The sequence below is a fragment of the Mastigoproctus giganteus genome, chromosome 2 (genome assembly GCF_048544385.1).
Source record: "Mastigoproctus giganteus isolate SK-2022 chromosome 2, ASM4854438v1, whole genome shotgun sequence".
Taxonomy (NCBI): Eukaryota; Metazoa; Arthropoda; class Arachnida; order Uropygi; family Thelyphonidae; genus Mastigoproctus; species Mastigoproctus giganteus.
Genome location: NC_143576.1, coordinates 268,950,816 through 268,978,794, shown reverse-complemented (window position 1 = coordinate 268,978,794; position 27,979 = coordinate 268,950,816). Strand labels below are relative to the sequence as shown.

The 27,979-nt window shown below is 39.4% G+C and overlaps 1 protein-coding gene across 4 annotated transcripts in view; it reads left to right on the top strand.

Moving 5' to 3' along the window:
• The window catches only part of Cadps (calcium-dependent secretion activator 1), a 1,208,856-nt gene that overhangs the window by 928,939 nt on the left and 251,938 nt on the right, over nt 1–27,979 (top strand). For all 4 annotated transcript variants that reach the window (XM_090389907.1, XM_090389906.1, XM_090389908.1 and 1 more), the window contains one exon: nt 24,390–24,548. In XM_090389907.1, coding sequence (XP_090246033.1) covers nt 24,390–24,548 — 159 coding nt within the window. The remainder of the gene's footprint in view (nt 1–24,389; nt 24,549–27,979) is intronic.

The following is a 27,979-nucleotide window of genomic DNA, read 5'->3' as shown; positions in this document are numbered from 1 at the left end:
ACTCCTAGCATTGGTGTACACGCAAGTATACCTGCACCTGTTTCTATTCTTAGCTACCCTAACACAACCCATGTGTTTACTTGTACCGCAGTGGCTCCCAGCAGTCTCTGAAATACCATGCATCTTGTTTTTCAGGCTTCTGCTCATTCTAATAGAAGCAGTGCAAGAATCTCTTTCACCTCTGCCAGTGGCTACTGTCAATCTATTGGTCTTTGTCTCCCCCCAAGCAAGCAGTTTTCCGACCCACCTAACACTGCCTCGATAGCATCAACAAATATTCTTGCACCCTTTCTATTTAAGTGCATCCCATCCCTGTAGAAGCAATCTCTCCTGTTCACAAGTACAGTCCAGGTTAAAAAAAATTCTACCCCTTGAGCCTTGCACAATCTTTCCAGGGCCGAATTGATTGACAAGGCACTCACCCCAAACACGAGAGGTATTAGAACCTATAGTACTTAGTACCGTGCTTGGGTTGGAGGTTGAGAAGACGAAAGAAGATATTTCTTCACATTGGACTTGAACTTCTGTAGATTGTAATGTTCAGGAAATACGTATGAAGGAAGGTTGTTCCAGAAAACAGCAGTTGAATGAATAGATGAGGAAGATGAACAGTTGGTTCTGTGGGTTTGAAGTTGGACAGTAAATGGATGTTGGCTGGTGGCGGCACGTGTTCGGACTGTTTTGAAAGAGAGAGAGCGGGAATTGTAGAAGCTAGTTCAGAAGGACAGTGCCCATGGAAGTATCTGTAGAAGAGTGCAGCAGAAACAGTACGTCTATGAGAAAGCGAGTGGAGAGACTGTTACAGATGAATCATTAATTAACCCAACTGCCCTCTTCTGAATGGAATCAAGAAGCCTGTGAGAGGTTTTGGGTGCACCACCCCAGATGTGGGAACAATATTACATGGCAGGGCGGATTTGCAATACAGACTGAGCAGCTGTCAGGAAGAAATGTAACGCCGAGAGCGAAAGTGAAACCCAAGTTTTTTAGATGCAGAGGAAGCAATATTTGTAATGTGCTTGTGCCAAGGGAGATTAGAAGTCTGGGTAATCCCCAAAAGAGATATATCTTTTTGTCTAGAAATCGGATTGTCACTAAAGATAAGCATAGGCGCAGAAGAATCCTTTTTGCGAGACATCAGACAAGACTGAGTTTTAGAAGGATTGAAATCAACTAAGTTGTCTTTGCCCCACTGGAGAATTACCCGAAGATCGGCATTTAAGGAATTTTCGAAAAATTCAAGCTGATTGAGCAAGACAAGGTTTCTCAAAATGGAAAGTGGAATGCAATGTGTTATCATCGGCAAAACTATGGATAGGATTTCCAGTCAATGGAAGAAGGTCATTAATCTACAAGAGGAAAAGACTGGGGAAAAGAACTGAACTTTGGGGGACACCTGCATTTGCGGAGAAGTTAGAAGACAGAGAGCCATCTACCATCACCCTCAGTGAACAATCAGAGAGAAAACTGGATAACCAATTACTAAAAACAGTTGGCAAACCATAAGATGGAAGCTTGCTTAGAACACCTTTATGTCAAACACGATCAAAAGCCTTTGAGATGTCAAGAGCAACTACTTGTGTTTCACCGAACCTTTCCATCGAATTAGTCCATAAATGGGTTACATAAGCCAGAATATCACCAGTGGATCGACACTGACGGAATCCATACTGGCTTTCGTTGATCAGACAGAAGGTTTCAAGGTAGTTTAAGTATTGGCGGTTAATTGATTTCTCCATTACTTTAGAAAGAGTAGAAGTAATTGCAATGGGAGGATAAATGGATGGGAGGAATTTTGTCACCCTTTTTAGGAACTAGCTGGATATTAGCAAATTTACAAGCAGAAGGAGAAACACCTTTGAAATAAGAAAGTGAAAAAAGGCGGCAAAGAATAGGAGTAAGTTCAGGATCACAGGTTTTGAGAACAAGTGGAGAAATACCATCAGGGCCTGAAGCTTTCTTAGCATCAAGATTCATCAAAATCCTTCTGATATCCTTTTGACGGAAGACCACAGGAGGCATTGAATGGAGCATGTTGGGAATGGTGGGAGGTGTTTTTCCAAGATCATTAATAATGGAATGCCAGCAGGTCAGCTTTATCCTTGGCTGAAGTGACAACAGAACCATCTAATTTGGACAGAGATGGGAGCAGAGATGGGCAAAAGTTGCGGCCAATAGCTTTGGCAAGAGACCAGAATGCTCGGCTACCATTAGGGAAAGAAGCAGGTTTTCTACTCGTAGCCTGTTCAAACTCTAGTTTGGACTGATTAATAACTGCTTTACAATTGTTGCGAGCTTTGGTGTAGGCAGAAAATGAAACTGAAGAATTAGAAACAAGCCAATTACGATATGCAACATTCTTCTCTTGAACAGCCTTAGCACATTCATTGGAAAACAAAGGTTTACATAAAGGACGAGATTTTAAAGTGGAGTGTGGAATAAAGGATTCCATTCCTGCAAGAATAATTTGACTGACACGATCTGGCAACGTTGACATCAGAAGTTTTGAAACAGTAATCCGACCAAGGAAAAGAAGAAAAGAAGTCTCGCAGGTCATCCCATTTTGCATTCTTCTAATGCCAAACAACACGAGGTTGGGAATGGCCATGAGATAAAGGTTCCACTGGAGAAGAGACAATCACCAAGTTGTGATCTGAAGTGCCTAAAGGACCTCTCACTTCGACTGTGTACTTAGAAGGGTTGTTTGTGAGAAAAAGATCAAGCGTATTGGCTGTATGATTAGGATTGTCCGGTATTCTTGTAGGTAAATGAACAATCTGTGCAAGGTCATTAGTAATTGCAAAAGCCTCAGCATCTTGACCTGCTGGGTCGGTGTGACTAGAAAACGGAAGACAGCTGGAGTTGTGAACATTAAAATCACCAAGCAAAATTACCTCACTGTTAGGAAAGTTGGACTGGACAAAGTCAAGTTGCAAAGAGAGGAAGTCAAAGAGCTCCAAGTGATTAGTGGAGTTGGGGGAATGGTAGACACACCAAATGAATTTGACACAATGAGGTAGAGAGATTTTAAGCCAGAGGAGATCAAAGAGAGGAGATTCCAAATTGCCAAGTCTCTGACAGGGAATATCAGTACGGACATATGCAGAAGTACCACCTTTGAGGCAAAAGGAATCATACAGCGAATAATTTGGGCATCTGAGATGAGCAGTACTTGAATCAACCGATAAATGAGATTCTGTCAGAAAAAAAAGTACATGGGGTTTCGCAGACTGCGAGTGGAAATGGACATCATTGAGATTAGAATTGAGACCATGTATATTTGTGAAATGAATTAGGAAGTGCTTGGGAGGTTTAGATATTTTCGCAGATAAGCTTGCTCTATTAGTTTGACAATTCATGGTGTATTCAATAGTAAGAAAAAGTGGGTGGGACGTGCTGTATGAAGTAATGAAATTTTTGGATATGGCATACACGTGGTAAGAATATACCCAGATCCTTGACATAACGTGGCCTCGACAATGCTCCCTGCATACACACTATTCGGACTCCCTCCATCACTATCTCGCAGAGTAGAGGTAGCAAGGTTATACACTATCTGATCCATAAGCCTCCTAGAGAGTTACCAATAGATTGGGTCCGGTGTACTAACTAGTGGCCGGCCTGCGAACACCGTTTTAGAGCTGTACCCTCGAAATGTAACGAATATTGGATCTCGCCACCACATTCATCATAACCTCAAAAGTCATCAATCATACTGCATGATGGAATAGATAGGGAAGGGTTGAACAGAACTTAGCTCTAGAGACTAAACATGGGTTCCACCACTTCAAGACTCCAATAAGCAAAGTGGTGGTATTTCACCGGTTGATGAGAGTCATCTACCACCTAGTACTGCCTGGTAACATAGAAGGGCAGTGTTCCTCCATGTGGTGTGGGCGCCTCGACCCCAGCATGGAGGTTATACCCAGGATTACTAACAGTCCCACCATCGTGAAGGTGCAAGCAGAGGATTTGGCTGTCACAGACCGTCCGGACATCACCGAAATAGGGTCCAATTGACTTGAGTGTCACCCGAATATCAGTTCCATCAGCGTTTTAGACTTCCAGGTGCAAGTACAGCTTGACTGGCATATCTGAGAGAATGTCTTATCTAGCTTACTGCCAGAGTTGAATACACCTCTGGCATTCCCCTCGTTGAATAACTCCTCATGTGTGAATGTCGATGCAAAATATTCATTTAGTTTGTTAGCTACCTGAGCAGGTTCATCAACAGTTGACCCATCGATATCAAGTGGACCAATCTGATTCATCCCCTTCCTTCTAGAGTTTACATAAATAAAGAACTCTTTGCTGTTTTTCTTTGCATTCCTTGCCAAAGATTTCCCGTAATCTGCCTTCGCCTGCCTATCCTCCTTTGTAACTTGTTTACAGATCAATATGTATCTATCATAGGCTTCTGTGTCTCATGTAAATTTATATGTATCCAATGCATTTTTCTTCTCTACCATACATTGAGTCTGAGGACGAGTGTTGCCGGTGCGGACGTGCCTTTCTGCCGCTCTTGGAACAGAGAAGTTTTTTCTGATTTATTTTCTGCTTTACAAGTTTAAATTGACATATTAACTTATTTTCTAGAGTAGCTTTATATTCCTATTTACGGTACTAAGTTTAAAGTAACTTAGATAGAGATTTTGTAGGTATTACTTAGTATCGGAAAGGGTATCAAATCCACGTGTTTACCGTTCGTAAATAGCCGCCATTGTTACGGGAAAATTAATCAGTAAAATCTATTAATCTTGTGGAACTTCATTGGCAATTAAATTGTACTTTTAAGTATACATATAACCACTTAGGTTACGTAACATAAATAATTAGTAAAAATAAATAATTAATACATAACTTGATACGGAAGTTATATAAAGGGATTTCGTAGATAACACTCGTTACTGAAACAAATATTTCATAGATAACACTCGTTACTGAAACATAAATATTTCATAGATAACACTCGTTACTGAAATATAAATATAGCGTTATAACTGTGTTTGGATACAAGTTTAGGATTTAATTTTGTACAGAAATTGAAATTTTATTGAAAGTAAATCGAAATCTTGACTCAAACCAGAGCAGCAAAACAAAAGGCTCAAGCTAATGGGAATGCTGTGGCTCAGGGGAGAACTGAGGGGGGCAGTTGTCCTCTGAATCACAGCCTTTTAAGATACACTATTTGCTTGATGTTTGCGGAGCAGTCAGGTATGGAACATGATACTACCATGGGGGATGTCTTTGTATCTGCGCGATGCAAGGAGTGTAAGGAAATCAGGCGACAACTCAGTGTTGTTATGGGCCTATATGAAAGCTTGAAGGACAGTGTGGATGCCCTCGAAGGATTACAAGTGAGGGGCCCATCAAGCTCTTAGCTGCCCACACCAATGCCAGAGCTTGCACTTGGTCATCGCGCAACACAGCGGCAACCCCCAAGTCAGAATGCGCTGGTCCCAAAGGAACTAGTAGTTGTTGGTGACTCTATTGTCAGGGAAACGGCAAACATGCTTTGTAATAAGGATAGGTGGAACAGGACCAGGGTATGTCTGCCAGGGGCAAAGGTTGATGACATTGTAGAGCGGATATCATCTTTTAAGGGCACAAAAGGTGATATAGTTGTACACGTTGGCACTAATGATATTAAGATTAGGAGACTGGCGGAATTACTTAACAAATACAGGTCACTGATGAAAAAAAGCCGTGAATTAGGGTTGAATTTGAAAGTGTCTGCAATTCTGCCCAGACATGATAGGAGGGAGTATATGATGAGAGCCCTGTCGATCAGTTCGGCGCTGGAAAGATTGTGCAAGGCTCGAGGGGTAGAATTTTTTTTCAGCCTGGTCTGTACTTGTTAACAGGAGAGACTGCTTCTACAGGGATGGGATACACTTAAATAGAAAGGGTGCAAGAATGTTTGCTGATGCTATCGAGGCAGTGTTAGGTGGATCGGAAAACTGCTAGATTGGGGGGATACACGGACTAATAGATTAACAGTAGCCACTGGCAGAGAAGAAAGTGATTCTTGCACTGCTTCAATTGGAATGAGCAGCAGCCTGGAAAATAAGATGCAGGATATTTCAGAGACTGCTGGGAATCATGAGGGTACAGGTGAACACATGGGTTGTGTTAGGATGGCTAAGCGGAAGAGCAAGTGAATGTATACTTGCGTGTACACCAATGCTAGGAGTTTAGTAAGTAAATTTGATGAATTTGAGTTATTGCTCAAAACATCAAAGGCAGATATTGTTGGGATTTCAGAGACGTGGTGTCACACAGATATAAGGAATGCAGAACTGGAATTTGGGGGGTACAATGTCTACAGAAAGTATAGACAGGATAGGAAGGGAGGAGGGGTTATGCTATTAGTTAAGAAACACATAAAATCCAACGAAGTGAAGCCAGTCGACATCGCTGGACAGTGCAGTATCAAGTCAGTTGGGTGTGACATAAGCATTGGGAGATCAAAATTGAGAGTAGGAGTGTGCTTATAGGCCTGATCACTCCGATGAGTATAATAAGAAACTGTACAGGGAAAGAGAGTGGGCCAGTAAATCAGAGTATTTTATAATGGGGGATTTTAATTTCCCTGATATTGACTGGAATTTGTGGGTTGGTCACTCACACACTAGCAAGGCTTTCGTGGATTTATTGGATGATTGTTTTCTAAATCAGCATGTTTGGGAGGCAACTAGAGGGAGCAATACTCTTGATTAGATTATCAGTAGTGATTCTTCATGCATTAGGAATCTTGAGATACTGGAACCACTGGGTGGCAGTGATCACAGTGTGCTCAAGTGGGATTTACTCAAGGAGGTAACTACCATCGGGGGTAAGGGAAGGATTATTGCTTTCGTAAAGGCGACTACGATGGTCTGAGACAGTATTTAAATTCTGTACAGTGGGACCAACTGATGACGTTACCAACAGAAAACTCAAAATGTGAAGCATTCAAAGAACTTATCTTGGAACCTACTAGGCTTTACATACCAACTAAGAAATATTGTTCTAGGTTCAGGCCTAAATGGATGTCAGATGAACTAATGACACATATGGCAGAGAACAAAATGCATGGGATATGTATAAATTAACATGTGACACAGAAGCCTATGAGAGATATAAGTTGATGTGTAACCAAGTTACAAAGGAGGATAGGCAGCCGAAGGCAGATTATGAGAAATCTTTGGCAAGGGATACAAAGGTAAACAGCAAGGAGTTCTTTACTTATGTAAACTCTAGAAGGAAGGGGATGAATCAGATTGGTCCACTTGATATCGATGGTTCAACTGTTCATGATCCTGCTCAGGTAGCTAACAAACTAAATCAATATTTTGCACCTACATTCACACATGAGGAGTTATTCAGTAAGGGGAATGCCATTGATGAAGTAAACACTGGCAGTGAGCTAGATGATGTTGAAATAAGTGAGAGTAATGTGGAGCACAAATTGTTCAAGATAAGTACAAGAAAGGCACCTGGGGTGGGCGGGTTCTATCCAGTTATATTAAAGGAGGCAGCAAAGAAAGTAAGCAATCCTTTAGCTATAATTATGAGAGCTTCCTTGGACTCAGGGGAGGTACTCACACACTGGAGATGTGCAAATGTAACCCCAATTCAAAAAGGAGGATCAAAGCCTGACACAAGTAATTATAGACCTGTGAGTTTAACTTCTGTTGCAGGAAAATTAATGGAAGCACTGCAAGATCATCTTGACAAGAATTCATTTATAGCTCAGTCATTGCTTGGTTTTGATAAGGGAAGGTCTTGTCTGACCAATTTGATTGGATACTATGATGTAGTCAGAAAAGAATTGTATGCAGCGAATAACTTTGATATTATATATTTGGATCTTAGTAAGGCTTTTGATACTGTTGCACATTAGCATTAGTAGAGGCATTTGATGCAAGAAAGCAAGCTTATGCAGCATCAACCAAAAAAAAAAAAAATAAATAAATAAAATATAACCACTTCCACTTCATCCCTCTGTTCGTTCGAAATACTTGTCCATCTGAGCCTTAAACTTATTTAAGCTATCAACTTCCACGACAGGGGATGGAAGTCTATTCCACAAACCAACCACCCGCTGGCTAAAGGCAAATTTCCTCACGTCTATCCACGTCTGTCTTTTCTCAATTTGAATTTATGCCCTCTCGGGTGATTATTCTGAGCAAGGGGAAGAATCCCATCAGCATTGAGCATGCTCAAACCATTCAAGGCTTTATACACCTCTATCAGATCACCTCGCTGGTGCCTAGTCCCCAGACACTGTAATTTGCAAAACTTAAGCCTTTCTTCGTAAGAGCACCCCGTTGTTCCATTCACTAATCTTGTTGTCCTTCTCTGTACTCATTCCAGCAGCTCTACATCCTTCTTGAAATGAGCCCTCCAGACCTGTATACAGTACTCTAGGTGTGGCCTGACCATTGCCTTATACGAGGGAATAATCAGCTACTTATCCCTGCTAGAAAAATTCCTATATATCATCGACAATACACCATGAGCTACTCTTGCAGCCCATCTGCTCAGAAAACTTCTTATCTGCCTGCACAACCACCCCCAGGTCCCTTTCATTCTCTACCACTGTCAGTGTAGTACCACAGAGTTGATACGTTGCTCTGAGGTTGCTCTTTCCCATATGTAGTACTTTACATTTGGCAATGTTAAAAATAATTTGCCACCACTCAGCCCATCTGCTCAACCTTTCCAGATCCTGTTGCAGTAGCATAGTGTCGGTAGCGTCCTTGACAATCCTGCCAACCTTCGTATCGTCTGCAAACTGCAAACTTGGACATTAATCTTGATATACCATCATTAATATCATTTATAAATACAGAAAACAATAATGGACCCAATACTGAACCCTGAAGGACTCCACTAATAACATTAGTCCAAGATGAGCAGTGTCCATTGATTACCACTCTCTGTCTTCTCCCCCTCAACCATCCCTTTATCCATAGCAGCAATTTTCCTCCAATGCCACACTGCTCCAATTTGTGCAGCAGTCTTCCATGTGCAACAGTATCAAAAGCCTTTCTAAGATCCAAGTATATAATATCAAAGTTATTCCCTGCATCCAGGTCTTTTGTGACTTCATCATAGTATCAAATCAAGTTGGTCAGGCAAGACTTCCCCTTAACAAAGCCATGCTGTGTCTGAGCTATAACTGAAGTCTTGTCTAGATGATCCTGCAGTGCTTCTTTAACCAGTGCCTCCATTAATTTTCATGGAACAGTAGTTAAACTAACAGGTCTATAATTACTTGTGTCACCCTTTGATCCTGCTTTGTGAATTGGGGTCACATTTGCACTTCACCAGTCCATGGGTACTTCCCCTGAGTCCTTTGAATAAATTCAAGGATCTTCCTTGAATTTATTCAAACTACTCAGTACCACATAGTTATATGGAAGTTTGTTTGTTCCAACAATTAACCATCCCTCCTTAAATTGAATTTATGCCACTCTGACATCTGCAGTCTCGACAAGAGGAAGATTGCCATCAGCATTGAGCTTGCTCAATGCTTTCAAAGTCTTAAACATCTGAATAAGATCACCTCGTAAGTGCATAGTCTTCAGATGTTGCAGTTTGCAGAACCAAAACTTTTCTTCGTATGGCCACTCTTTTGTTCCCTTCACTAATCTCATTTCCCTTCTCTGCACCCATTCAGCCAATCTACATCCTTCCTGAAATGATGCCCTCAGAGCTGTATGCAGCCTAACTGTTGCCTTGTACAATAGGATAATCACCTCCATGTCCCTCCTACCAAAGTTGCTGTATATCATTGATAAAACCCCATGAGCTGCCCTGCTCAAAGAACTTCATATCTGATTGCACAGTTATACTCAGATCTTTTTCATTTACCTCTAACCCGAATATAGTACACAGAGTTCATACTATACTCACAGAGTTAATCTGGGCTTGCTGCTACTCATATGATGTATCTTGCATCTGCCATTGTTAAGTTCAGTAGCCACTTATCAGCCAATCTGCCTAATTTACCTAGAACTCCTTGCAGCAGCATACTTTGATTACTCCCACTTGCCGGTATTTGTGTCATCTGCAAAATTAAACATTTGACTTGATGTTCTCTCATCAGTATCATTAATTTATTTAAAAACAACAGTTGGACTAGCACTAAACCTTGGAGGGTAGTAGTAGTAGTGGCATGTGATGCAAGAAAGCAAATGTATGAGCTTATGCAGCATCAGCCAACAAAAAAAAAAAAAAAAAATCACACCATTCCCTCCAAATGTCCAGTTCCTCCTTAAATTTATTCAACCTATCAACTTCCACAACGACAGATGGAAGTTTGTTCCAGCAATTAACCACCCGCTGGCTAAAGGCAAATTTCCGCACATCTATTCTATATCTGTCTTTTCTTAATTTGAATTTATGTCCCCTTAGGTTCGTAATCTGAACAAGTGGAAGGATCCCATCAGAATTCAGCGTGCTCAACCCATTCAAGGCCTTATATACCTCAATCAGATCACCGTGCAGGTGCCTAGTCTCCAGCCACTGCAATTTGCAGAACTTAAGCCCCTCTTGGTAAGAGGATCCCTTCATTCCCCTCACCAATCTTGTTGCCCTTCTCTGTACACGGCCAAGTAAATCTACATCCTTCCTAAAATGAGGCCTCCAGACCTGTACGCAGTACTCAAGGCGTGGCCTGACCATTGCCTTATGCAGAGGGATAATCACCTCCTTTTCCCTGCTAGCAAAATTCCTATATATTATTGACAAAACTCTGACCTGCCCTGGCAGCCTGTCTGCATTGCTCAGAAAACTTCATATCTGCCTGCACAATTACTTCCAGGTCTTTTTCATTTTCTACCACCTTAAGTGTAGTACCACACAGTTGGTACGTTTCTCTGGGGTTACTTCTACCCATATGCAGTACTTTGCATTTGTCAAGGTTAAACTTCAGTTGCCACTTCTTAGCCCATCTGCCCAAATTATCTAGATCCTGTTGCAGTAGCACACTGCCATTACTGTCATTAACAACCCTGCCAACCTTTCTATCATCTGCAAACTTCGACATTAAGCCTGATATACCTTCATCAATATCATTGATAAATATACAAAACAACAGTGGACCTAACACTGAACCCTGTGGGACTCCACTAATAACATTAGTCCAAGAAGAGCAACACCCATTGATTACCACCCTCTGTCTTCTCGCACTTAACCATCCTTTTATCCATTGTAGCAACTTACCCTTAATACCATTCTGCTCCAATTTGTACAATAGTGTTCCATGCGCAACAGTGTCAAAAGCTTTCCTGAAATCCAAATATATGATATCAAAATTATTTTTTGCATCGAGTTCCTTTGTAACCACATCATAATATCCTATCAAATTTGTCAGACAAGACTTTCCCTTAACAAATCCGTGCTGTGTCTGAATTATTGCTGCAGTCTTGTCTAGATAAGGGTTCCACTAATAACATTTGTCTGTGCCCATTGATAACAACTTTTTATCTTCTACCACTCAATCATTCCTTTATTTATAGCAGTAAGTTATCCTGAATGACTACTGCAATTTGCACAGCAGTCTTATGTGCAATAATATTAAAGCTTTTTAAAATTTATTTTTTTCATCTAGTTCCTTTGTGTGACAGAATGCAATCAGATTGGTCAGACAACACTGCCTCAGAACAAATCCATGCTGTGACTCTAGCCTAAATGCATTCCTGTCTAGATGGTTCTGTATTACTTCTTTAACTAGTGACTCCATTATTTTCCTTGGAACACTTATAACTCTGCCTGTGGGCACTGTTAGTTTCCCCACCTAGCAGTTTTCTTACCAACCTAACGATAGCATTAACAAATAATCATGCACCCAATTTATTTAATTATGGCCCATTCCTCATAAACAATCACTCCTGTTAATAAGCACAGACCACACTGGAAAATAATTTACCTCATGAGCGATTGAATTGATGTCCAAGTTTGCAGACAATACAAAGGTTGGCAGGGTTTTTAAGGACGCTACACTTTCACTTTCAATCCTAACTCTCTTGGTCTGTTCTCAATATTGCTCTATACTTGATGAGATCTACTGATCCATACTACTTAATACCTCAGATCTACTGCTTGTGTACAACAAAATCACCTTTTTTTTTTTTTTTTTTTTTTTTTTGAAACCCTAAACACGAGAGGTATTAGAACCTGTAGTACTTAGTACCATGCTTTGGTTGGAGGTTCAGAAGATGAAAGAAAATATTTGTTGACATTAGACTTAAACTTCTGTAGACTGTAATTGTCAGGAAATACTTATGATGGAAGGCCGTTTTCCTGAAAATGGCGGTTGAATGAATAAACAAGGAAGTTGAAAAGTTGGTTCTGTGAGTTTGAAGTTCGGGAGTAAGTGGATGTTGGCTGGTGGCGACAAGTGTTCAGACTGTTTTGAAAGAGAGAGTGGAAATTGTAGAAGCCAATTCAGAAGAACAGTGCCCATGGAAGTATCAGTAGAAAAGGCGTGCAGCAGAAGCAGAACATCTATGATTCAGAGAGTGGAGAGACTCTGTTAGAGATGAGTCATTAATTATTAACCTAACTGCCCTCTTCTGAATAGAATCTAGAAGCCTGATAGAGGTTTTGGGGGGCACTGCCCCAGAGGTGGGAACAATATTCCATGGGAGGTGGATTTGTGATTTATACAGAGTTAATAGCTGTTTGGAAGAAAAGTAATGCCAAGGGCGAAAGAAAAAACCAAATTTTTTAAATGCAGAGGAAGCAATATTTCTAATGTGCTTTTGCCAAGAGAGATAAGTAGTCAGGGTAATCCACAAATGGGATATATCATCTTGCCTAGAAATCAGAGTGTCACGAATGATAAGCATAGGAGCAGAAGAATCCTTTTTGCAGGATATAAGACAAGACTGAGTTTTAGAAGGATTGAAGTCAACTAAGTTGTCTCTGCCCCACTGGAGAATTACCTGGCGATCGGCATTTAAGGAATTAATAGCAGATATTCAAGAAGTTGAAGCTGATTGAGCAGGGCAAGGTTTCTCAAACTGGAAAGTGGAATGCAGTGTGCTATCATCAGAAAAACTCTGGATATGATTTCCGGTCAATCGAAGAAGTCATTAATATACAAGAGGAAAAGAGTGGGGGGAAAAAATTGAATGTTGGCCTACACCAGCATTAGTGGAGAAGTTAGAAGATAGAGAGCTATCTACCATCACCCTCAGTGAGTGGTTAGAGAGAAAACTGGATAACCAATTACAAAAAGCACCTGGCAAACCATAAGATGGAAGCTTGTTTAGAAGACATTTATGCCAAAAAAAATCAAAAGCCTTTGAGATGTCAGGAGCAACAGCTTGTATTTCACCGAACTTTTCAATTGAATTTGTCCATAAGTGGGTAACAGGTAACATAAGACAGAATATTACCAGTAGATCGACACTGACGGAATCCTTACTGGCAGTCATTGATTGGATGGAAGATTTCTAGATAGTTTAAGAGTTCGTGGTTAATTGATTTCTCCATTACTTTAGAAAGAGTAGAAGTAATTTCAATGGGGCGATAATTGAATGGGAGGATTTCTCATCCTTTTTAGGAACTGGCTGAATATGAGCAAATTTCCAAGCAGAAGGAAAAGCACCTTTGGAATAAGAAAGTGAAAAATGGCGGAAAAGCAGAGGAGTATGTTCAGCAGCACAGGTTTTGAGAATGAGTGGAGAAATACCATCAGGACCTGAAGCTTTCTTAGCATCAAGATTCGTCAGAATCCTTCTGACATTCTTTTGATGGAAGACCCCAGAAGGCATTAAATGAGGTGTGCTGGGAATGGTGGGAGGTGTTTTACCAAGATAATTAACACATCAGTTCAAAGGAAAATGAGATGCTAGCAGGTCAGCTTTATCCTTTGTTGAGCTGGCAATAGAAGCAACTGGTGGTAACAGAACTGGGAGCAGAGATGGGCAAAAGTTGCAACCAATAGCTTTGGGCAAGTGACCAGATTGCTCGGCTACCATTAGAGCAAGAAGCAAGTTTTCTACTCTTAACCTGTTCAAAATCTAGTTTGGACTGATTAATGACTGCTTTACAATTGTTGCAAGCTCTGGTATAGGCAGAAAATTGAACTGAAAAATTGGAAACAAGCCAATTACGATAAATTCAACATTCTTCTCTTGAACAGACTTTGTACATTCATTGGAAAACCAAGGTTTAGACAAAAGACTAGGTTTTAAGGTGGAGTGTGAAATAAAGGATTCTATTCCTGCAAAAATAATCAGAAAAGTTGGACTAGAGAAAGTCAAGTTGCAAAGAGAGGAAGTCAAAGAGTTTCAAGTGATTAGTGGAATAGGAAGAACAGTATAGACAACAGATGAATTTAACACAATGTGGTAGAGAGATTTTAAGCCAGAGAATATTAAAAAAAGAGGAGATTCCAAATTACCAATTCTCTGACATGGGATATTGGAATGGACATATACACAAGTACCACATTTGAGCTGGAAGGAATCATACGGCAAATAATTTGGGCAACTGAGATAAGCAATGGCTCAATCAACTAATAACTAAGATTCTGTCAGAAAAAGTACATGGGGTTTGGTAGACCCTAACTGGAAATTGTCGTCATTGGGATTAAAACTGAGACCATGTTTATTTGTGAAATGAACTAGGACGTGTTTGGAAGGTTTAGATCTTTTCGCAGATAAGTTTGCTCTATTAGTTTGACAATAGTAAAAAAAAGTGGGAGGGACATGCTGTATAAAGTAATGAAATTTTTGGATATGGTGTACACATGGGAAGAATATACCCAGATCCTTAACATAACGTGGCCTCAACAATGCCCCCCCTGCATACACACTACTTGGACTCCATCCAGTCACTATCTCGCGGAGTAGAGGCAGCAAGATTATACACTAGCTGATTTGGAAGTCTCCTAGAAAGTTACCAATAGGTTCGGTCTTGTGTACTAATTAGCGGCCAGCCTTTGAATATCCTCTTAGAGCTGTACCCTCAACATGTAAGGAAGTTTGGATCTCGTCATGGTGTTCATCATAACCTCAAAAAGACACCGATCATACTGCAAGAGGGATGAGATGGGGAGGGTTGACCGGAACTTCAAGCCTCCTCTCATCAACCAGTGCAATACCACCGGTTGATGAGAATAATCTGCCACATAGTATTTTAGTGCCCTGAAAGCATTATAGCCTCTCTGTTTAGAACATCATCAATTTTAGCCTTTATGGATGTCCTATTCTTTGTGGATTTATTGGATGATTGTTTTCTATATCAGCATGTTCGGGAGGCAACTAGACGGAGTAAAACTCTTGATCTGATTATCAGTAGTGATTCTTCATGCATTAAGAATCTGCAGATAAAGGAACCACTAGGTGGCAGTGATCACAGTGTGCTGAAGTGGGATTTACTCAGAGGTAACTGCCATCAGGGGTAAAGGGAATCATTTTTGCTTTCGTAAAGGCGACTACGGTGGTCTGAGATAGTATTTAAATTCTATACAGTGGGACCAACTGATGATATTACCAAGAGCAAATTCAAAATGGGAAGCATTCAAAGAATTTATCTTGGTAGCTACTAGGCTTTACATACCAACTAAGAAATATTGTTCAAGGTTTAGGCATAAAAAGATGTCAGATGACCTAATGAGGCATGTGGCAAAGAAGAAAAATGCATAGGATACATACAGGGTTATTCAAAATGAAGTCCAGGGTTTCAAACAATTTCTGTACTGAGACCCCGGACTTCATTTTGAATAACCCTATATAAATTAATGGGTGACATAGAAGCCTATGATAGATATAAGCTGGTCTGTAAATAAGCCACAAAGGAGGTTAGGCAAGCAAAGGCAGATTATGAGAAATCTTTCGCAAAGGATACAAAGAAAAACAGCAAAGAGTTCTTTATCTATGTAAATTTTAGAAAGAAGTGCATCAGTCAGATTGGTCCACTGGATAGCGATGGTTCAACTGTTGATTATCCTGCTCAGGTGGCTAACAAACTAAATGAGTATTTTGCATTTACATTCACACATGAGTTATTCAGGGAGGGGGAATGCCAAAGCTGAACCGAACTCTGGTAGTGAGCTAGATGAAATTGTAATAACCGTGAGGAAAGTGGAGGAGAAATTGTTGAAGTTAAACATAAGAAAGGCACCTGGGGTGGATGGGATCTATCCAGTTATATTAAAGGTGGCAGCAAAGGAAGTAAGCAAACCCTTATCCATAATTATGAGAGCTTCCGTGGACTCAGGGGAGGTAGATGGGCTGTAGGTCTGCAAATGTGACTGTAGATGTGCAAATGGACTGTAGATGTGCAAATGTGAACCCCAATTCACAAAGGAGAATCAAAGGGCGGCACAAGTAATTATAGACCTGTTAGTTTAACTTCTTCCAGGGAAATTAATAGAGGCACTGATTAAAGAAGCACTGCAGGATCATCTAGACAAGACTTCAGTTATAGCTCGGACACAGCATGGGTTTGTTAATGGGAAGTCTTGTCTGACTAATTTGATTGGATACTATGATGTAGTCACAAAGGAACTGGATGCAAAGAATAACTTTGATGTCATATATTTGGATCTTAGAAAGGCCTTTGGTACTGTTGCACGTGGAAGACTTCTGCACAAATTGTAGCAGTGTGGCATTGGAGGCAAATTGCTGCTATGTATAAAGGGATGGTGGAGTCGGAGAAGACAGAGTAGTAATCAGTGGACACTGCTCTTTGTGGACTAATGTTATTAGTGGAGTCCCTCATGGTTCAGTGTTGGGTCCATTGTTGTTTTCTGTATTTATAAATGATATTGATGATGGTATATCAAGCTTAGTGGCCAAGTTTGCAGACGATACAAAGGTTGGCAGAGTTTTTAATGACAGTATGCTACTGCAACAGAATCTAGAAAAGTTCAGCAGATGGGCTGAGAGGTGGCAAATGAAGTTTAATATTGACAAATGTAAAGTGCTACATTTTGGGAAGCAGTAACCCCAGCCGACCGGGCTAGCCGGTGGGTAAAGTACCTGCCTAGCAACCCAAAGGTCGCGGGTTCGAATCCCGCCTCGGCTTGGATCAAAGTACTGCAAAAACCTTGGGAGGTGCACTATGGCCACAGCAGCCGATGCGCCAACAACTACCAAAAAAAAAAAAAAAAAAAAAAAAGCAGTAACCCCAGAGTAACGTATCAATTCTGTGGTACTACACTGACAGCCTTAGAGAATGAAAAGGACCTGGGGGTAATTGTGCAGGCAGATATGAAGTTTTCTAAGCAGTGGACACGGTCTGCAAGAGTAGCTCATGGTGTCTTGTCAATGATATACAGAAATTTTTCTAGTAGGGTTAAGGATGTGATTATCCCCTTGTATAAGGCAATGGTCAGTCCACACCTCGAGTACTGCATACAGGTCTGGAGGCCTCATTTTAAGAAGGATATAGAGCTCTTACAAGTACAGAGAAGGGCAACAAAATTAGTGAATGGAACAAAGGGTTTCTCCTACGAAGAAATGCTTAAGTTTTACAGATTACAGTGTTTGGAGACTAGTCACCTGCGAGGTGATCTGATAGAGGTGTATAAAGCTTGAATGGTTTGAGTATGCTCTATGTTGATGGGATTCTTCCTCTTGCTCAGAATAATCACCTGAGAGGGCATAAATTCAAATTGAGGAAAGACAGATGTATGTAAGTTTGCATTTAGCAAGCGGGTAGTTTTTTGGTCGAACAGAGTTCCATCTTTTGTTGTGTAAGTTGATACCCTAAATAAATTTAAAGCTGACCTGGACAGGTTTTTGCTTTCTTGCATTGTGTGCCTCTACTAATGCTAATCTCATTGTGAAGGTATCCACAAATATGAGATACAATTAAAATCAATGCCTTTCACACTTTGTAGATAGTTTAATTTATGAGTAAACTATGTTGTATCTACACCGATATTATATAATAAATTTTTAATATATATATGTATATATATTATACGTACAGGAATACCTCGCCAAGCGCAGTTAATTCGTGCCAAAAAAATACCGCGCTATGCGAAACCGTGCTGATTGAGGTATTATTGGGTATTATTAGTATGTATTTTAATGTAATGCGTTCCAACAATTTGATTATATGGGTCGAGTTGCAAAAATATATAGGTGTTTGTTTACTATAAATTGATGCACACGAAATTCTTGCAAAAAAAGAAACTAAAATGATAAAAATGAAAAATTCTAGTAAATGCAGTAGAAATGATTTTTATTGTAGTATGTACATACCAAAAGAATATAAGTGAAGTATGTACTGCATTTTTATTTTGAAAAATAAATGATCAGCTTAGTTTGCACAGTTTTTTTTTCTTCTTTTTATCTGCATACATATCTTTATAACATCAAATTTAATTTTGCTATGCCTGCCTTACTTTCATACCTTGTTCAATGTTTGGATCTAGAAGAACAATCAGTGCCATTACATTTCTTCTTTACACTCATATTTGCATATAACGGTGTAATTGTAACGTTTTTAAAAAATAATCTTTAATAAAAATACACAGCGAAAAATATTTGTACAGCTTACACACAATCAACGACCTCACCACTCGGAATCTAGAGAGTTTACTAATTTATCAAAGCTAGTAGAGTCCGTATATATATAGTATTAGTATTAGTAATCGCCGCATGGTGAAACAAAGCCTATGGCTTATGCTGCACCAACAAAAAAAATAAAATAAAATAAAACAATGATAAAAATAAATAAATAAATAAATAATAATAATAATTAATAAAAGAAAAGGAAATTAAACCTATCATCCTATGCGCTTCTGTCACCTGAAGGTACTATCCAGATGACCTTTGAATTTCCCCAAATTGTCAGCCTCTACCACCTATGTAGGCAACTTATTCCAGTAATTTATAACTCACTGGCTAAAAAAAAACTTCCTGCAGTCCAATCTAAACATTTCCCCTGTAACTTGAATTTATGTACCCTAGTTCTAGCATCATTTATAATCTTGAAAATTTCATCCTCATTCATTTTACTATGCCTCTCAGAGCCTTAAACACCTCAATCAAATCTCCTCTAAGGTGTCTAGTTTCCAAACTCTGCAACCCACTTATTCGAAATCTTTTTTTCATAAGGACGCCCTTTTGCCGATCACACCAGGCGAGTTACCCATCTTTGCACCCTTTCAAGAAGCTCAATGTCTTTCTTTAGGTGCGGTCTCCATACTTGAACACAGTATTCCAAGTTTGGTCTAACATAAGCCTTATATAATGGGATTATCACGTCCCTGTCTCTATTTGCAAAAGTTCGATAGATCATCGATAGGATACCATGGGCCTTCCTTGATTGACTTGGCGCATTATAGCCTTAGACGCTAATGCGCCATAAAACAAACAAACAAACAAACAAAGCCTTCCTTGCAACCAGTTTACAATGCTCAGAGAATTTTATGTCTCACCGTATCGTAACATCCAAGTCCCTTTCCTCCAGTACTGGGTTTAGTTGAACTCCACCAATTGAATAAGTTATTTTGAGATTACTCTTTCCCAGGTGTAATACCCTACATTTTGTTGGATTAAAGCATAGCTGCCATTTTTCGGGCCATTCCTGAAGTCTATCTAGGTCTCTCTGAAGAAGCTCAGCTTGACACTGATAATTAACTACTCTACCAATTTTAACATCATCTGCAAATTTAGACATCACGCCCTCTATCCCATCATCGATGATGTTTACAAAAATTAAAAACAACAGTGGTCCTAATACTGATCCTTGGGGAACCCCGCTTCTTACATCGGGCGCCTCCGTAGCCAGGTGGGAAGGAGCAGCAGCAGTGTGTAGCACACGCTTCTTGATTAGACCGGGGTTCGAACCCTTCACCACCAAATACAGAGGATGTGGAAAGGTCAGGGAATCACCACCACATATTCCCGGAGCAATATGGCCTTAGTTGCTAATGCTCCTAAAAACCAAATAACAAACAAACAAGCTTCGTACATCAACCCAATCTGAGGAATAGCCATTTATCACAACCCTCTGCCTCCTGCCCTGAAGCCATCCTGCTATCCATCTCAGAATTTTCCCAGTAATTCCAATCTGCTCCAACTTATAAAGCAACCGCTCATGTGGGTGAGTCAAAAGCTTCGCTGAAATCTAAATAAACAATGTTGAAATTATTCCCTAAATCCAGCTCGTGAGTGACCCTTTCAAAATAGCGAACCAGATTTGTTAAACATGATTTTCCCTTTACAAAACCATGGTGGGGTATCCTTGAGAATTTCAGTTCAATTCCAAATGATCCTGAAATCCACCCTTGATCATTGCCTTCATGGTTTTCCTTACCACTGAAGTAAGACTGACAGGTGAATAATTTCCCACTTCACTCTTAGAGCCACCCTTCTGTATGGGAGATACATTGGCACTTTTCCAATCCAAGGGAATCTCCCGAGAGTCTAGGATGCTCACATAATTAGCCTCAATGGTTCAATGCACTCACTTGCCGCCTCCGTTAAGATTATAGGGTATATTCCATCAACTCCAAGAACCTTACTGGCCTGTAGGCTCGAAAGTTTTTTTTATTAAATAATCTGGCAAAATTTCGATATCATTAATTACATATTTTTCAACTTCGCTCCCACAATTTCCCATTGCTACAAAAAGGTTTTTCATTTGTAAATATCGATGCAAAATAACTTGAGTTCATCTGAAATGGCAGCTGGTCTATTTAATATTATCCCCTTTCCCTTACGTAAACATCCGATCTGGTTTGTCCTTCTCTTCTTGGCATTTATATATGCGAAGAATTCCTTATCCCCCCCTCTTTGCTCTGTTTGCTAGTGATTTCTCCTAAACTGCCTTTGCCTGTCGAACCTTTTCTGTGGCTTATCACGTCCCTTTTTTCTACTTACAAAAGTTCGATTGATCATCAATAGGACACCATGGTCCTTCCTTGCAACCTGTTTGCAATGCTCAGAGAATTTCTTGTCTGACCCTATTGTAACACCCAAGTCCCTTTCCTCCAGTACTGGGTTTAGTTGAACTCCACCAAGTGAATAAGTTATAATTGGAGTTTTGACAATGGTCTGAATGGCCTTGAATCCATAATGCATTGGCATACGTGCTGGCATTATAATACATACATAATGCGAGTAGGAGTAATCTACAGACCAAGTGATTTTGAAGATTATGACAAAAGCCTCTACATGCAAATGGAAAGGGCAAGTAAGCGTCAATGCCTTATTATGGGTCATTTCAATTTGCCTCTAATTGATTGGAGTAAATGAGAAGGAAACGCGACATGGGGAACAAAATTTTTAAATCAACTAGATGACTGTTATTTGTATCAACATGTCAGGGAAAGTACTAGAGAAAAGAATATCCTAGACCTCATCATCACACATGAATCAGATGACATAACAGGGCTGACAGTAGAGGAACCAGTAGCAGGAAGTGATTACGGAGTTCTACGGTGGATGATGACGAGAGAGGTAGCAGAAGTAAAAGGCAAAGGAATGGGTTATAATTTCAGAAAAGGAAATTACAATGCCGTAAGATACTACATGGCCTCTATTAACTGGGTAGATATCACGCAGAAAATGAATACATTTGAACTGTGGTACGCTTTTAAAACATTAATCACAGATGCCTTGAATGCGTATATACCATTAAAAAAATACTCCACGAGGAGGGTTCCAAGTTGGATGAATAGTGAAGTTGCCACATTACTTGAGCAGAAAAAGGTGGCATGGAAAGGTTACAGAGCAATAAAAAGTACTGAAGCCTATAACAGCTACAAGGTGATGTGTTATAGAGCCACAGAAAAGGTTCGACACGCAAAGGCAGTTTATGAGAAATCACTAGCAAACAGAGCAAAGAAGGGGGGATAAAGAATTCTTCACATATATAAATGCCAAGAAGAGCAGGACAAACCAGATCGGACCTTTACGTAAGGGAAAGGGGATAGTATTAAATACACCAGCTGCCGTTGCAAATGAACTCAACAGTTATTTTGCATCGATATTTACAAATGAAAAACCTTTTGTGGCAATGGGAAATTGTGAGAGCGAAGTTAAAAAATATGTAATTAATGATATTGAAATTTCGCAAGATTATTTAATGAAAAAACTTTTGAGCCTACAGACCAGTAAGGCTCCTGGAGTTGATGGAATATACCTTATAATCTTAAGGGAGGCAGCAACCGAGTGCATTGAACCATTGAGGCTAATTATGCGAGCATCACTAGACTCTGGGGAGATTCCCTTGGATTGGAAAAGTGCAAATGTATCTCCCATACATAAGGATGGCTCTAAAAGTGAAGTTGGAAATTATCGACCTGTCAGTCTGACTTCAGTAGTAGGGAAAATCATGGAGGCAATGATCAAGGGTGGAATTCAGGATCATTTGTATCGAATTTAAATTCTCAAGGATACTCTGCATGGTTTTGTAAAGGGAAAATCATGTTTAACAAATCTGGTTCGTTATTTCGAAAGGGTCACTCACGAGCTGGATTTCGGGAATAATTTCGACATTGTTTATTTAGATTTCAGCAAAGCTTTTGACTCTGTCCCACATGAGTGGTTGCTTTATAAGCTGGAACAGGTTGGAATCACTGGGAAAATTCTTAGATGGATAGCAGGATGCTTCAGGGCAGGAGGCAGAGGGTTGTGATAAATGGCTATTCCTTAGATTGGGTTGATGTAAGAAGTGGAGTTCCCCAAGGATCAGTATTAGGACCACTGTTGTTTTTACTTTTCATAAACGACATTGATGAAGGGATAGAGGGCGTGATGTCTAAATTTGCAGATGATGTTAAAATTGGTAGAGTTAATGATCACTGTCAAGCTGAGCTTCTTCACAGAGACCTAGATAGACTTCAGGAATGGTCAGAAAAATGGCAGCTATGCTTTAATCCAACAAAGTGTAAGGTATTACACCTGGGAAACAGTAATCCCAAAATGACTTATTCACTTGGTGGAGTTCAACTAAACCCAGTACTGGAGGAAAGGGACTTGGGTGTTACGCTACGGTCAGACATGAAATTCTCTGAGCATTGTAAACAGGTTTCAAGGAAAGCCCATGGTGTCCTATTGATGACCTATCGAAATTTTGCAAGTAGAGATAGGGATGTGATAATCCCATTATATAAGGCTTATGTTAGACCACACTTGGAATACTTTGTTCAAGTATGGAGACCGCACCTAAAGAAAGACATCGAGCTTCTTGAAAGGGTGCAAAGACGGGTAACTCGCCTGGTGAGATCGGCAAAAGGGCGTCCTTATGGAGAAAGACTTCGAATATGTGGGTTGCAGAGTTTGGAAACTAGACACCTTAGAGGAGATTTGATTGAGGTGTTTAAGGCTCTGAGAGACATCAGTAAAATGAATGAGGACGAAATTTTCAAGATTATAAATGATGCTAGAACTAGAGGACATAAATTCAAGTTACGGGGGGGAAATGTTTAGATTGGACTGCAGGAAGTTTTACTGGATGGGTAGTAGAGGCCGACAGTTTGGGGAAATTCAAAGGTCATCTGGATAGTATTTTCGGGTTATGGAAGCGCATGGGATGATAGGTTTAATTTCCTTTTTTTTTATTAATTATTAGTTAATTAATAATTTTTTAGTTAATTTTTTAATTAACTAAAAAATTAGTTAATTTTTTTTCTATTTGTAAACCGCACTATAGCGAAACCGGCGCTGTTCGAAACCTCACTATGCGAGGTATTCCTGTGTGTGTGTGTGTGTGTATATATATATGTATATATATATATATATATCAAGCATATTTATAGTCAAAGTAGGTAACACTGAATGCCCAGTATATGATGTTGTTTTTTTTTTTAAATGATTGCTGTTTCGTGTATTGCAGTTTTGACATTGTTTCACACCTTATCAGGGGAAGTAGGCATATGAATGATTAATCTGGTGACCCAGTGATGAGAAATAGAAAAAATCTGAGATATTGTGCTTAGATATGTACATTAGAATTAGCATTAGCATTAGTAGAGGCATATGATGCAAGAAAGCAAGCTTATTCAGCATCAGCAAAAAAAAAAAAAAACAACCACTACTCCCATTTCACCCCTCCGTTCGTTCGAAATACCTGTCCAGCTGAGCCTTAAATTTGTTTAGGCTATCAACTTCAACAACAAGCGATGGGAGTCTATTCCACAAACCAACTGCCCGCTGAAACATGCATATCTTGTACTTGCATAACCTCTTCTTGAAAAATTTGGTTGCTTGGATACCTGAATTGTGCTTCTACTGTATACCACCTTTGTATTAATTTTATATTAGAGGTTTTTAATAGTTCTGTAAACTAATCTAGTAGTGCAAAAATACAATAATTCCTTTAATGAATTCTGTATTATGTCATTTAAATTCTGTGCAAACTTTAACACAAAAAAGTAAAGTGCTGGTGTTTAATTATATTCATTTTTTGTTTTATTAAAGCCGACATGGGTGTGCAACATCAGAGGACCTTTTTTGGAAATTAGATGCCCTGCAGTCTTTCATCCGTGACCTTCATTGGCCTGATGAAGTATTTGCTAAGCACCTTGAACAGCGATTAAAACTCATGGCATGTGATATGCTAGAATCGTGCATTAACAGGTTTTTTTCCCCTTATGCTTTATCTTTATAGATGAGATTATTCAGCTCTTGAAATAATGTTCTAATATAATTTCTAAATGATGTTACATAGATTGATGAACTATAGAAAGAAATAGCTGTATACACTATAATGTAACTGTAGTCATTATTGAATAGTGTTGTTAGTTAACTTCTAGTGTCAGTTAACTTGTAGCAGCAACCTGCCATCTAAATGTGTATTCAAATTAATGAAATTGATAATTGACTTTTACATAATTTCACTGATTTATATTAAAATTATATTGCTTTTGATAGGTTTTTTATAAGCAAATTTATGGGTAGTTTATGGGCTTGAATGTTAGCAATCTTTGAGCAGAACTGTGTCTTGTAAATGTCTAAGAAATTTGATTAAATCCATTTATGCCACAATTTATGGGAGATATATGGATGATGTGATTTTGCCACATAACTAGGTCTTTTATTTTTTGGCACACATTCTGGAGTTGTCACTTCTGTTAGTCATCTTTTCGGGGGGTGCAATCATCTTCTATTGATGATCCCCCTAGAACAGAAGAGTTTTTAAAGTATTAAATTTTAAAATATATCATTAGTCTACAACGGCCATGTTTCTGTTACTGCAACAGTTACCATACATGCATGCATAAAATAATACATTTTATTTAACCAGTTCCTTAATAAATATTGTACTAATCAAATTGCATTGGAGTAGCAGACTGGTATTTTTGACAAACAACTTTAAATGTAGAGGATACTCTATTACTTAAATATTTTTCATCCCAGTTGTAAATATCAAATAAAGACTCATCTTTTCTCTCTCACTCTGCAGCTACAATTCACCAAAATTCTGTTTCATCAGAATGCTTTGTTACTATTCCTTATATCAGTAAAATGGTATAAACCTAAAGTTCATTTATTTAAAAATACTGAATACAAAATTGTTGGCTCCAAGTGCTAAGCGAGTGATCAAAGCGAATCTCTTAGTGAATTTCAAAGCATCTTCTGTCCAGTCAGTAGATTCCAGAAAATTTTCATGTCTTCATTTACATAGTTATTTTTTTTTTTCAGCTCTTCTAAGCAAAGAAGTCAAAAAAGAATGGAAATGTACTTTCTTATATTTTTAATATTCCTTACATATCACTCTTGTATGTAGAACTAACCTTTCATAACACATTAACCACTAACCTGTTATCACTTAGTCACTGGTGGCACTGTTCCTGCCACCACATGGCAGGCATGCAGCCTAAAGAAAAATGTATCCTCCAGGGATAAAAGGGCAACCATGAATTTTAACAATTACCCAGCACTTGACCCTAGACACTTATGTATTACCTAAATGATACAGAACATGACTAATCTCGATCTAAGAGACTGCAGAAAAATTAGCAACAGCAGGAATATCCAACATTCTTTATATTACACTTTCCTTGTTCAAACCTATAAGTGCCCTCTCACCATTTTTAATTCCAAAATGTTTAGAAAACATGGCTGGGTCACCAAAAGTGGTAAAAAAGACTCCAGTCTGGAGAATTGTTAATTGAAACAGCTAACCATTAGCATTCTCAGGATATACTGAAAATAACTGAATACCTGTACAGGTTATCCCTCAGGCTATAATAAATAGTTCAAAGGAGTAATTGCATAGTGGTATCTGATGAATGTCACTTAAGACAAGATAATTTCAGAAATTAAGTTCAAAAATTCATTCAATCAAAAAAAATTATAAAAAAAAAAGATGGTGAACTTGTTCCCACTAGAAACATTCATACTTTTGGTACACCAACCTTGCCTTTTTGTATCAAAAAGCTTGATACCTCAATTGCCATGTGCATCTAATCTAATCATATGTTTCAAGTGTCCAAAATTTGAATACTCTCAAACCGTATGTCTAGAGGGACAGCGTCTGCCCAAACTGTGGCTCCAAAGCCCATACACAAACAGAGCACACTGTAGAAATGCCACGATGCCCAAATTGTGAAGGCCTGCATCCAACCTACTCAAAAGCCTGCGAACTCTGGAAGTTAGGAAAAAAGATCTAAAAATTCGAGATTGAACAAAAGGTTACCTATCTACAAACCAGGAAGCAAGTTATTATTGTTAGCCGTATAGTGCAAGGAACCTTGAGGCTTATGTTGCACCAGCCAAAAAAAATTTCCGAGTTACCCTGGGAGAGAGAGAGGGAGAGGAATCACCAAGAAACAGAAGAATGATGATATCCAGCTCAGGACTCTGGGTGTGCCAAGGCCATACTCACCAGATGTGTTATGCTAACTTAACATGCCAAAACTTGTGCTGCTGCAGCAGCCCAGAAATATCATTGATAACAACACAAACTGCAGGCAATGTACCCTCCCATCCATGCCAGTTGGTAGTCAAGCTTTATCTGTACTCCCATCTACAAAGCCAACCCCCTATAGAACAATGTAAAATGAATTGCATTAGCAGTACTCTGATAACCATCCCACCAACTACTTCTGATACCCTCCCTGAAATTGTAAAACCAAAACAACCAAGGCAGATTAACTAACCATGCTCATGAAATATGGATATTGATGTTAGTACCTTTGAGGATGAGCCAATCTTAGTTCTGCATGCTGAAGATCACATGAACATTGGATACCCTGTTTTTCCAAAAAATGAAATAATGAAATTAAATTGGTACAAACAGGCAGGATATAAAAAACAAACCATACATTTGGACCTTGAGGTTGTCAAAGACTTTCTCACAGATATACCATACAAGCTGTACTTGCTACCTGGAAGTCTAAAATGCTGATGGAACTTATATTAGGGTGACACTCAAGAAGTGAAGTGGACCCAATTTTGGTGAAATTCGGAGGTTTGTGACAGCCCCTCTGATTGCACTTTCACAATGGTGAGACTGTTAGTAATCCTGGGTATAACCCCCATGCACACAAGCACACAGTGAGGGGGGGCACCAACGTAACCAGGGGTGGAGGTGTGGTGCCCACACAACATGAAGGAATAATGCCCATGTGTATTACCAGGCAATACTAGGTGGTAGATGACTCTCATCAACTGGTGCAATACCACCACTTTGCTTATTGGAGTCTTGAAGTGGTGGAACTCATGTTTAGCCTCCAGAGCTAAGTTCTGGTCAACCCTTCCCCATCTCTTCCATCATGCAGTATGACTGACGACTTCTGAGGTTATGATGGACGTCATGGCGAGATCCAATCTTCCTTTCATTTTGAGGGTACAGCTCTAAAACCGTGTTTGCAAGCCGGTCTCATTAGCATTAGTAGAGGCATTTGATGCAAGAAAGCAAGCTTATGCAGCATCAGCCAAAAAAAAAAAAAAAAAAAAACCCACTTCCACTTCACCCCTCTGTTCGTTCAAAATACCTGTCCAGCTGAGCCTTAAACTTATTTAGGCTAACAACCTCCGCCACAAGGGATGGAAGTCTGTTCCAC